The 13,127-nt window shown below is 36.6% G+C and overlaps 1 protein-coding gene across 2 annotated transcripts in view; it reads left to right on the top strand.

Annotated features, from left to right (window-relative positions):
- The window catches only part of CFAP20DC (CFAP20 domain containing), an 88,257-nt gene that overhangs the window by 60,792 nt on the left and 14,338 nt on the right, over positions 1-13,127 (top strand). For both annotated transcript variants that reach the window (XM_087743253.1, XM_087743252.1), the window contains exons 15-16: positions 344-547; positions 6,578-6,639. In XM_087743253.1, the coding sequence (XP_087599379.1) occupies positions 344-547; positions 6,578-6,639 (266 nt within the window). The remainder of the gene's footprint in view (positions 1-343; positions 548-6,577; positions 6,640-13,127) is intronic.

Raw genomic sequence — 13,127 nt, 5'->3', positions numbered from 1 at the left:
AGCAATTTTAGCTGCTGGATTTTTGAACTTCTGAAAGCCTGCTTTTATCTTCTGTTTTTAATTGCAGCAGAACAGCAACTTCACCAAACACCCTGGATCCAAACTGCAGTCCATAACAGTGTTTGTGTTCTTCGTCCTTCCTGTAATTATGTGTAAATATGCTTGATCTTCATAGCTGAACAGAAGTCTGTTATCTAATCTTTTCTAGTAAACATTTTGTTTCTCTTTTAGTATCGTAGCTTCTTGAAGATTCCCCAAGAGATTCTCCAAGGTCTCTGGTTCATTCATATATTGTGTTCCATGATCCTGTCTATATCGGTGACTTTTCCATTTTATTTCACAGGAATATGACTGCAAAAATTACCAGTCAAATAGACTGAGTTCATCTGAACTACAGATGCTGGCTAGCATGAAGAGACAACAAAATGAAGAATTAAGGGATACTGGGATCTCACATGAGCTGAGCGCATCACAGATAGACAACTGCAATGTTAGCATAAGTACAAGCAGTGATGATACAGCAACCTGGAACTCTTGTTTCCCACCAGTAAGTCTAAACCCACAGTATTTTCTCTATATGGTTTCTATCAATTTGGAGACTCAGGGGTCTTGAATATTAAAATTTCTTCAAGTAGCTTTGAAATTTAAGGTATCATTACCAAACGTTTTTTAGAACTTATCAGGTAAAACACGCAACCAAAACACATGCACTTCCAGCAGCTTCTGTAGTACCACCACAGACAAAGAGCAAATCTATTATATATATTCCTTCCTAGAATCCTGAATAATCATGTAGGCTATACAGCTTGTCACAATAGTGGCTGACAACCTGCAGGTGTGTGATATAGTACTTAAAAATAGTTCCAAAATGAATGAAACCCAGATATACCAGTCGGCAACTGCATTACAGTGTGAATAATGGAAAATAATCGCTTCTTACAATAAAGTCTCATTACTGAAAAGCTAAGTGTTTAAAGGACTGAAGCAGGAGAACAGCAGCAAAGAGCTGCAGTAGTTCTGAGCACTTAGTATGTGATCCTTCTGTATTTTACACCTTGTATCCTTATTTGTCCTGGTACAAAGTGGTACAAAATCGCACACAGCTGCGCTATGTGACAGAGTACTGTTATAAGAAGCAGAGGAGTATTTGTTACACTCCACCGAAGAGTACTGAACGTATGAAATCACAGAATCACATTTCAGCAGCTATATAAAGGTACTTGCAGGAGCTGCTGTAAAACTAGATAACCTCATACTCCGTTTGTATCTCAGCAACATAGTTCTTATTTTATTATAGGTGAAACAATAATAAACAATAAATGTGGCTTAAGTAAAGCACACAACACAACTCTCAGAGGCAGATCCAACATTAGAAGAGTAAACATTGCTGTGTTGCCCCAATATAAACATTTGTAGAGTAAATGCTGTAAAATGTTAGGTGCAAATTACCTCCAGGAATCTATAGGGCCCAAATACAGGCCTGTAGTAGCAATCTTCCATAGTGAATGATCAGCACAGCATTGGAACTTTGTGGTACACTGGTAAATGAAGGTTTCCAATGAGAAGAGATGTGTCGATAAGTGGGTAATTGTACAAATAAGCTCTTGGTTTTATAGAGTAATATTTTGCAGGATATCAGAGAAACATTAGTTGGTTTTAACTATTTGAGATATGTCAGCATTACACATTTAGTTGATTTCATCGTATTTCCAGGACATTTTCTCAATACTTACTAAATAGACTCAAACATGGTGTCAATCTGCAAGGCTGGACAAATGGAACTCAATTGAATAAAGAGAATAGCAGTCTCATTAATTTTTGAGTAGTTTAATTATAAGGAAATTGATAAGAATATTAGACACGTCAGGTTTGGTTAATAAAAATTACATGACTAAAACAAAATGAACTTTTAAAGTAAAATGTACTGCTCCAGTATTCAGTGATGCACCATGTGATTGCAAAGACAGTTCTTTGATCTTACTGCTCTGATCAGCTTCTGTAGCTTCAGACTAATAGCATCAGTCTGAAAAAGTGTTTAGATATAATAGGTTAGTCGTTTAAATCGTAGTTTAATATAGCTGTAGTTTTTCTTAATAGTTCTTTGTGGCCATCTTTCTCTGCATAAATCAAGTGTAAAAGGCAACGTATTTGTCTTTGAGAGAGAGGTTTTTCAAATTTCATTCAGTTGACTGAAGTGTTGGTGTGTCTTACACATACAGCCTTGTCAGGTTTCTCCGCTGCATTTTGCAAGGTGGGCATTGAGGTTTTAAGATTTAATGGCAAGAACCTTGTTTCCAGGAGGAGAAAATTTAGAAAGCAAACCTAATCTTTCTCAGATAAAGAGTAACCACTTAATCCCTCACTACAACAAAGACTGCTGAAATTCAGCTTCCGTGGTCTTCCCTACCCATATACCTCTGCCTTTATGCAGAGACTCTCTGTACCAGTGCAATGTCGCTTAGTCCACAGTATCTCTTGATTCTGTTTTCCTTTCTGAGGTAGCTGCCACAGCACCAGCTATTCATAGATGTGGTACAAGTTTTTGGAGTATGGACTTGCGTGTCTAACACTGCTTGTTGCAATTCTGTTCCGTTATTTGGAGAAATGCCGAGTAGTCATGTGAGTGAGGGTGATAATTCATTTTTAGACCTTTAGTATCTAAGAAGGTTGCAAACAGTATTTATTAGGGAAGGTGATTATTTAATCATCCCAAGTTGTTTAACACAGAAGCTTTTAAAAGAGTAATTGGGGGCATTTTTGGTATGCTGGTGTTAAATTTTAGTATATTTTGATATGCTTACAACATTTGAGAAGACTTTGAGAGTAGTGATGCTGTGCCAGTATTCAAATGGGTAGCTGAAATGAAAAAGTTAACATAGGCCAGTTAGTCTGATGTCATTGTCAAAACAGTGAAAAATCTGGTGTGGGATTCAGTTAACAGATATTTAAAGGGTGGTAATATAGTTAATGAAAGTCAAGATTGTTTTATAGAAAATATGTCCTGTTCAAAAAAAATCTAATTTTCTTGATAAAATTACAATTGATAAGGGATCTGCTTAGGCGTAACATGCTAAGACCATTGTAAATATTTGTTTATAAATGAGCAGCATACAATATTGATAAAGGACACTTTGAATGAATTTAGAACCGGTCAACTGACAGATATCAAAAGCAGTCAGCAGGGAATTATCTGTGGGTAGAGTATATTCAGGGGGACCCACTTCACGGTTCGTTCAGTTCTAGACCTCATGTTGTTCAGTGTTTTTTATTGGTGATCTGCAGTTTAGTAGCCTGTGATATACGTATGGTCTTGAGTTGATCTAATTCTTCCCTCTGGCTTTCAAATCTGTAAATCTGTCAGATAATTTCATATAGGTGTTCTCAGTGAATCCTCACCCATTGCATTCACATATGCAGTAAATGTGTTATTGTATGCATAGGGAGTCTACATAACTGAGAGATCAAAATGCAGCCTAGTTGGAGTGATGAGAACACGTTTGGAGGTGGTTCCTCCTGGATTTCAGTCTCCTGCCATGCATGATCTTGGTGTAAGACCTAAAATGAGTAAAGTCATCATTTCTTCAGCTTCCAGTTTTTACCAATATGTTCCTTATATATATTAGGTAAAAACTACATGTGTACAATAAAAGCAAATTTGTTTTTGTCACTGATCTTTAGTACCACTATCATTTGAGTTGAGTCAAGAGAATTTGCTAATGATCAATCCTTCCCAAATCAGATGTACAAACTGCAGAAAAGTTTGTATATATCTGTAGCCATCTTCCACTTGCCTAGGCAAATGATTTTAGCAGTGTAGTATATAGAAAAGAAATAGAAGTAATCCTCATATTGTAGTTTGAGAAATTAAGGACAGCTTGAAATTCTTGTCATGATTAAACTTTTATGCTTACGTGTGTTTCCAGGTTGTATCTTTCTGATTATTTAAATCAGTAGTATCTGTTGCTTTCTCTTATGTTCTTCAAAGATAAGTGAGGAGTATTTTTATTCCAAATTTTTGTTCATTTCATATAACATTTTTGTCCCTTAGTGGAATCTATGGCAACAGCACCACCAGAAGGCAGCTGTTTGTGTATCTTTCATTTTGAAATACCTATGATGTTTTGCAAGGCAGGGCAGGATAGAATCATGTTAGATAGTGAACTTATGTATCAAAGTAATATTTTATATACAAAACACATTTTTAGTGAGTTTATTTTTTCCATCACTTGCCATTGTTAGTCTGATTTCCAGATTCATTGAAAATTCTCATGTTACTGACTCTAATGAAACTCAGAAACCCTTCTGAATGTAAAGGCACATAGATCAATCATATTGCTAAGTTGCAGTTAGAACAGATGTCCTTAAACAACTATAAAAGAGATATACTAAAACTGTATTTTATAACCTATGATAGTTTACCAAGAACTGAATATATGCTGTCAGGAGGAATCGTTGAAATGTAAGTTGTTTAGCAGCTGCTGTAAACTATGACAGCCAAAAAGGAATAAAATAGCTTTGAATATTATACATTACCCAGCATAGCTATCAGTTATAAATGTGAAAAACTTCTATTTTAGAATGGATTTACTCCAAAGGAGAATTGTAAACCCTTGTAAAATGTGTGTGGGGCACAGTTCCAAATCAATAATATGTGTATGTGGAACTAAATATTTTAAAAGATTTTATTTGACTACGTCTTACCTGAATGTTTTCCTAAATCTTAAGGTCTATGAAATTCCATGTTAGCTTTGCAACAATATGAAAGACACAGTTCTGTATATTGCAGAGTATAATGTGGAGTTTATACCCACATATATACACGTTATCCAAGAAAAATTGCAAAGATTACAAAATATTTCTGCTTAAATGCCTTGCTTTGTTCTAGAGATCCAGGAAGACCTTCCTGCCCTGTCAGGGAATTGGCCCATTCTTGGATAGCTGTTTCCACACTTCAGACACCACTTCAGATATAGCACAAACATTCCAGAGCAAGGTCATATATAAGAGACTCCAACATATGCTCACCACTAAGACCTGTCTTTTGAGTAAGGAGTACTCATAGAGAAGAATACTTGTTCCCTAAGGAACTTCCTAAATATAAATTCAATCATATAGGCCTTGATCTGCAAAATATCTGAAAGGGTACTTCCAGGTTCATACCTGATTTGTGGAAGGTCTTCTGGCCTCCTTTGTAATGATACAGAAAAGAAAGCCACTTAACACAAAAAATGGTCTGGCAGAACTGAAGTATAACAGAGAAGAGAAGTGATATTTAAACCCAGAATTATTCCAACAGAGAGCTCAGTTTGACAACCCCTGGAGGGATCTGTTCATATCAAGTCAAATGGCAAAACTGAGGCAGACTATTCTTTACTATGAAATGAGACTAAAAATTATTTAGACAGATATTCTGGTTCATAGACTGACTAATTCACTTTCTGTCTCATCCTCAGTCTTCCACTAGCCATCATTTGGGAATTGCACTATCCACCACCAGGCAGTGACTCATATTTGGCAGCAATTAGGATGTCATTCATCCTGAACATATATTTTACGACATCCCTCCCTACTTCCTGAAACCATGAGAACATACTCATTTTTATATTGATTTCTGTAAAAAAGCAATTGGTTTCATAATGCTTGGTATTTATTTTTAGCATTTCATGTACTAAATTGTACAAGTATTGTTAATGTATGCTTGTATTTTCACCTCTTTTGCATTTGCTTCAGTGATTTTTTAGAACTGCTTTTGAGGTGTGTGATAATGGCAAGGGAGGTCTCTTTTGGAAGCACTACATACATACTGAGAGAAAATATATTTCTGAATTTTAAAATTCTTGAATTTTTATACCAGTTTATGAATATTGATCTTTCTTGCAAATAACTGTTTTAATGCCATAAACCAAATGTAGTTTAAAACCTTTGGGGCACATTCTTACAATGGGGAGGTAAGATTTGAAGACTGTGGAAAATTACCATATTTTGTATGAATATTCATACAGCCCAGCTCTTCATGAACTGCTTAATCCAGGTTTCAAACTGGCAGTGCCATAGAGAAGTATATGTGCTTCAGCAAACTTCATTTGGGACTGCTAAGATTGCTGTTAATGGTGCTTCTGATGAGAGAGGAACCACGCCTGCCAGCCCTCTTAGCTCTGGCTCAGTGTTGTCTAGTGTTAAGAATGGTTGGTTCTGCACAGATCCAACCGAGAATCCCTGCACCATGCTTCCTATAGACGTACAGTCCAGACTTTTCTATCAGACAAGACTTTGTCACCCTTCCCTCTCTGTTTCCTGGCTCTGGCCCCACACAGGCAGAAGAGAAATGGCCATGTGGTTGACTCCTTAATTCATATATATTTCCACCCAGACAAGAATCATCCATTAAGTTGTACTTTTGCACATTAAGGATCTGAATATCCCTTTTAAATTTCACAGATAAGAAAAAAGACCGTAAAATTCTGATATCAGAAGCTGCAAGTGTGTATGCTCATAAAAGATCCCTTACATACTTCTAAACATTCTGAAAGAATATTTGCAAAGTTATTTTCTCACTGTTATTTTTTGTTTTCCGTAGCCCGTCAGTCAGGAGCATCACTATCAGAAAGAAATGAGCCCACTTTCTCATTCCAACCCACGGTAAGATTCCATTTATAGCCTAGGCAGTAAGGATTCAGTTAGAGTGTTCTGAATATTAAATGTGACATTCTTTGATTTAATCTTAAATCTCTTTTCAATTGCAGCCTCCTCTCAGAGGGCTTTACTATTGCTCATTTTAGTCATTGTCTGCAGTATGTCTGTGTTGTCCTGGAATGCAGAACGGAATTCTGTATGTTTTGGATGTACCACTGTGTATTTAAATAACTGACATAGGCCTTGCTCCTACACCTGCTTTGATGTGTGATTCAGCAAATCTTCCTCATCTGACATACATACACCTATTTCTTTCTCCCTCTCTCCCTCTCTGCTTTGAAGGCTTACAACTAGAATTCTGTACGTGACTCTAGGTATCAGGGAATCCATTTGTTACAAAAGATTTTAATGTTGCTTATTTAGATAGGACTTTTCAATAGATGGCCTGGTCAGGAGGGGGTGTTACAACGCTGTGGGATAGTTCAGAGGGGTCCTGTCTACAACATATTTCGGCTGTCGAGTTTTTAGTTTGATCTGTTTTGTTTGGAATCAGCAACAAAATCCCTGTGACTTTAATATAAGGTGAGATGGGGATTTGAAGACAAGGGAAGAGGGTGGCTAGGGAGAAATAATCAAATTGAGACAATCAAAATTAATTGTCCATTTTCAGAACTGCCTTGTACCTGTGAAACCCCAGCATCACTTTGTCAATTTTTTAACAGCCTGAACAAGAGACATACTTATTTTAAAAAGTAGTCCTGTTTCATTTTCACTTGGTGTGATTAATGTGGCTTTTGCTTGTCCAGGTATTAACTGGACAACGTACATGTGTTGGGAGGGATAGGAGGAGAGGATATTTCAGATACAACTTCTTTACCTTTTCTCAACAGTCTGAAATGTTTGTTTTATGATAGTGCACTGCCAGTTAGTTGTGCAGGATAATATGCATTTCTCTGCACACAGATGTTTTCAGTCACTTGTCTCACTTGCGATCCACATTTTTATTATCTTCTTATTAGATTTTATGAAGTGAACACTATGAAACTTGCTGTGCAAGTTCATCCAGACGCATCAGTTATTGCAACATGCAGCCATATGTTTCCTTGTGCACACGATATATTACTGGTGTTACAGTATAATCCTGGATTCCTGTTCCCTTTCACATGTAAATCAAAGTGCTCATTTTGATCTAGAAAACCTCTCTGCCTTGGGTGCTGGTTATCAAAGGAACTATCTCTGTCCTTATGAGTTGTTACAATGGCTGAAGTGGACAGAGACACTTGACTATAGTTCACGGAGTAGGATATCAGGTACCTTATGACTGACACTTCGTCAAGGACTCGCTATTCCAGAATCGATTTCATAATTCTGATGGCATTAGAGTTGCCTATATTTTAGTGCAAGCTACATTGTTTGTCTTCTTTTTGCCCATACATTGGTTGAGTCAGATTTTATTAAGTTATTTTTATGCATGTGCTAAAGCAATTTGCTACTCGGTACATTTTATATGCTGAAAAACAGAATAAACACCACTATCTGTAAAAATAAAGCATTTCATCATATCAAGTTAATATGATCAACAATGAAAACTTGTATTTCCATATAATAAAATTTAAAACAAAATAGTATAAATTACGACTTAGTTCTTATGCTATTTTAATCCAGTACACACAGTAGACTTAAATTTCTCTAGAAGTCATTTTCGAGAAATGCAGGCAAAGTATTCGTAAAATACCTGACTTGCAAGTGCCTCATAAATTCAGTAGCCCTTGTGAACTGCCAGAAAAGCATTATTGGGCTGTAAATACAGAAGATGACAAAATTATGAGGTCAGTTTGCATCATGATATAAAAACTGGAGATGATGTGACTTGAATACCATTATTCACATCATTACCTTTCCTTTATGATGGAAAACTCTGTAATGTTGTTCACAGAGGGTGTGTACCTAAATGAGAGGGAGATAAAATTAATAGTAATTCTATAACTTACTTCTTAAACTGTTTTTAAAGCCGATTTTAAGAAGTAATCTGTGAGCAACTGGAAAATGTCTAAATCTTTGTAAGCCTGCTGTAGCTATGTAGGGGAACACACAGAATATTTGAAAAATTAATATATCCTATGTAGATAAGTGGGTATAAATGCCATGGCGTGAAGATAGTTACGTGATGCACTTACTGAAACAACAAATAGTTTCTTGTAAAGAGTGCTAAAGAATTTGACAGGTCTCAAGTAACTTTAAAAAGTGTAGTAGTGATATTTTCTGGGAAATGAAAAGAGAGCAATGTGGAAGCTATTGTCCAGTAAATGTAGCTTCTGTCCATAATAAGATAAAAGAACAAGCCAGGAAAGAAAGCACCTGTGAAGATAATGGAAATGCAGTCAATAAAAAGACCCAGCTAGACTCATTTTCCATTGGTTCCACTGGGTAAAGGTCATAAGTCTGCCAAGAATATTGCTGCTGCAGTACAAATCACCTCCACATCGTGCTGCTTTGCAAGGCATAGAACCAGTTAATGAAAGGAGACAGGCTGACTGCAGAGGCTGCAGAGCCAGATGAGCAAGATGATGTGCAGTGTTTCAAGCCTTAGCTATGCACTTCCCACTGACTGATGTGCTGTATGGTCCTAGCTGAACTTCAGAATTGCTCTCTTCTCTCCAAATAGGCAGCTGTAACTATCTATGTTACTTCTTCCTCCAGTGCAGGGGCTGGAAATTGCTATGTACCCTGCATCTCCCTAGTAAGCATTTGTCCTCCAAAATATTTGTGTGTCATAGAAGGTTAGGAACTTTCATTAAAGGAAAAGCTGAAAGAAAGTAAATATTCTAGAGGAATTTCAGCCATGTTGAACTGCAAAATTTGGAGCTGCTCTCTGAAAAAGATCACTTCAGCATAATTTTATGAATAGATTTTCTGAACTTCTACAGATGCTCTCCAGAAAATTTATTTCTGATAAAAGCTGATTTTTCCATCTTTGAGAGGGGGGTTTTTTGTAAGTTGAATATAAGCATTGCCTCATCGGATCCTGTGTTGGCATCCGACTCAACTCTTCCCAAGCTACCAAATAAAATTTGTTGCTCTGAAGTTCAAACAGCTGTTCCCCAGAAACCACACTAAAGTAGGACACAAATATTTCAGCATTTCATTGGGTATCCTTTCACAAGAAGTGTATTTTACTTCAGCAATTTCATACAAAATGTACACAGCCAAATTTCCAGTTAGGTTTTACCCAGACATTTAACTCTACATGTTAAAAAAAAATGTATTCTCATCGTGAATTGTGGGCACAGAGATTTAATGATAGTAAAAGCCTGATTTAGACTATAGCTGAGAATATAAGATCAACACAGGCATCATTTTATGAGAAAGTCTGTTGATCAGTGGTCTCAAACCAAAGAATGAGGGATCAAGCTGTTCATTCACAAATGAAAATAATTGTTAAACTGAAGTTTAATTTGTTGTCCCTGTTAGTGGCTGGTGGGTTTCATATGTTAATAGCTCTAAAATCAACAGCCTTCCCAAACTACTCCATATATTTGGGGCTGACAGCTTTTCCAAGGGTGGTTGGAACCTGTAGAAGTTAATTCCTATATCAGTCAGTGAAAATGATCTTTTGAAGTATTGTCTGTGCCTCTGCTGTGGGCTAGGTCAGGGTTACCTGCGCAGAATTACCAGGAGTAAAGAGAACTGTACTCCCTTGTTAGCTCCACCTCTATCTCCTCTGCGCTGCTGGAAGCTCACGCTTGCCAAGCTGGTACGTGAAAGTGTGTATGCATCAGTATATAGCGTACCCTACCCGTTCAGCCCTATGTGTTGGAATTCGCCCCACCTGATGGATGATCATGACCCAATGTGGAGACAGGAGGGGAGTCTTAAGCTTCCTTGCTGATACTGAGAGTCCATCTGTAGCTGATGATGGAGATTGTCAGCCCCGAAATTCCAGCAAGAATCTGAAGAAGCAATGAGGTGTCATTTTACCAGGCTCCCATCTGCCCTTTCCAGTGTCTTGTTCTTCTCCATGACCCACTGACCTGCATCCATGGAGATTATTATCTCCATAGGTTTTGCTATGAAAAGTGAGTGTTACAGTTGCTCTGAAGTGGTAGGATTCAGGACCATCCTCAAGCCAGTCCAGTTGCTAACTTGTAAAATAAGCCAGATTTATCTGCTCTGTACATGCAAGTCAGTTGCTTTTTCAATGGGATTTTTTGTGTTTAAATTAGTTTCCATCAGTGGTTTTGCTGTGAATAAAAAAGAAACCTCTTAAAACTAAGGAGTATACGAAGTCCCTAAAATTTTAAGGAATAACAATGATATTTTGAAGTGTTTACTAAAATTGCTGAATGGAAATACAATGCAATTCAGGCCAGCATTTTTTCTGGATTTATTTTTTATCTATAAAAAGCGTCACCACTGTACTGTGTTTTAAATCCTTTGTAGCTTTGCCACTTGTGGATGTGATATAAAGTTCCTTGTATCTATAAGTGGCTGATAGGGGCCTGCAGTCTGACAAATGATTAATGGTCACTGATCTTACTTTACATGGGCTTGGTACGGCCCAACTAAAGCAAGCTGTCTTGTCATTGTAACCTACATGTGTTACACGAGACTGATCAGGAGCTCATCATTCTTCTCTCCTCTAGAATAAAAAAAAAAAAACAACCCAAAAAACCTAATAACATTTTCTTCCCTTTTTTGGTAAGGTATCTCTCCAATTATGATAAATGTTATAGATTTGAGATTTATCATCACAAAAGAAATGTTTCATTGACTTGCGTATTAATGTGTTTGAGGACAATAATGATAAACTTTTCAGACGAAGTTGTACATTTTACCTTAAGATGAAAAAAGCAGAACCTGTATCCTTAATTGCTACTTTATCAAACAGTGTGATTTTCTTATTTTTGTAATGATATGCACGCATAGTACTTCAGATAATTAATCATGAAATGGATAAACATGTTTAACTAAATACACATTGACTTTTTTCAAACTTGATTATTAGTAAAATTCTGGTAAATTAGTTAAATATAATGAACAACTCTTTCTATGCATAACTCTGACCACTCTGCTGATTTTAGGAAATCAATTATTTCTTTCACTTTCTTTAAAAGTTCCTGCTACAGAAGTCTTTTTTTTAGAAACCGTTGTTGCCATAAATGTTGCCATTATCATGGCACCTGAAATTTGCGTAACGTATCAACGATTCCAGCACAAAAACACATCCACTGCAAACTCTCAAGTATTAAAAGTATGTTCAGCTTTGAGACTACCACTGAAGTACTCTCATCGGTCCCACATGAAAACTAAACATTCCAATAGCTGATACATGTGTTATTACACCGTTGAGAGATTCAGTAAGATTAAACTCATGTACAAAATGGTGCAGTAAAAGAAGGACTGTAGTTATAATATTTATTTGCACTAGACCAGAACTTCTTCAGCATGCATGCTGTGAAATTCAGACACAAAAGGTCTTTGTCTCCCGTATTTCCAAGGAAAGGCTTAAATAGCAGAATAACTTAAAGTTAAGAAGCAAATTTAAAGATTGAGTTTTGCAAACAAAGAACCGTATTTATTTTTATGATTCATTACAAGATCAAAGTCATACAACTCCATTATTTCTGCAAAGCAGACAATATTACATTATGAAGTATTATAAAATTACACAACGGTTGTCAAAATAAGTGAACAAGAACAGTGTATCACAAAACGTACTTTGGTTTTTCATTGTATTGTTCAGTTACTTTACTCATCCACAAAATAGGGTAATTTGCAATAGGTCTTCCAGTCGTTAATCTGAATTAGCAAAGTTCTGCTACGTTTGTCAGGCTATAGTATGCATGAAAAAGAACATGACAAACGAAGCAAATGGCACAGGAAACATCTAATTGAAAAGGTTAACTTTTTTAATCATGATGGTAAAAAGCTTAGCTGCAGAAATGTTGTTGAGAACCAAGTGGCTAATACGTAAAAGCTTGTTAAAATAATCCAAAAATGGCTTTCCCTTGTACAGGAATCTGAGAACATGAAAATGTGGCAGCATATACACTGAGGGTTTGAATATACAACATGGCAAATGCTTCCAAATGTGCTGTGGCATCTATTTTAATATAGGGTAGTTTATATCTTTTTTTTTTTTTCTTGTAGCTTCAAGAGTTATTGAGAACATTTTTTATTGGTTCCACCCTTTTTCTGAATATTCCTGGGCCATTCAAACAGAGTTGTCTGACCATGCTTATATGTAGAGATGGAGAATAGGCAGTAAAAGATTTTACGTGCCTCTAAGATCTCTTAGATTGAAAGGAAGAAATAGGCATTATCTTGTAACAACTCTGGGATTCCCTGTTCACAGAGGGTTGCAATCGCTCCTTCAGTACTCAGTCGACCTGTTGCTATGGTCCTTTGCCAGTGCATCTTCTTCCAGGGGATCTCCAGTGTTTACGGATGACAAGGCACTTCGGTCCAGCCACAAGCCAGCATCTAAGGTCTGA

The sequence above is a fragment of the Nipponia nippon genome, unplaced genomic scaffold (genome assembly GCF_047370975.1).
Source record: "Nipponia nippon isolate SJK-2023a ecotype South Korea unplaced genomic scaffold, ASM4737097v1 scaffold_9, whole genome shotgun sequence".
In the NCBI taxonomy this organism is placed as follows: Eukaryota; Metazoa; Chordata; class Aves; order Pelecaniformes; family Threskiornithidae; genus Nipponia; species Nipponia nippon.
Note: the sequence above shows the minus strand (reverse complement) of the source record. Positions and strands in the feature narration are given on the sequence as shown.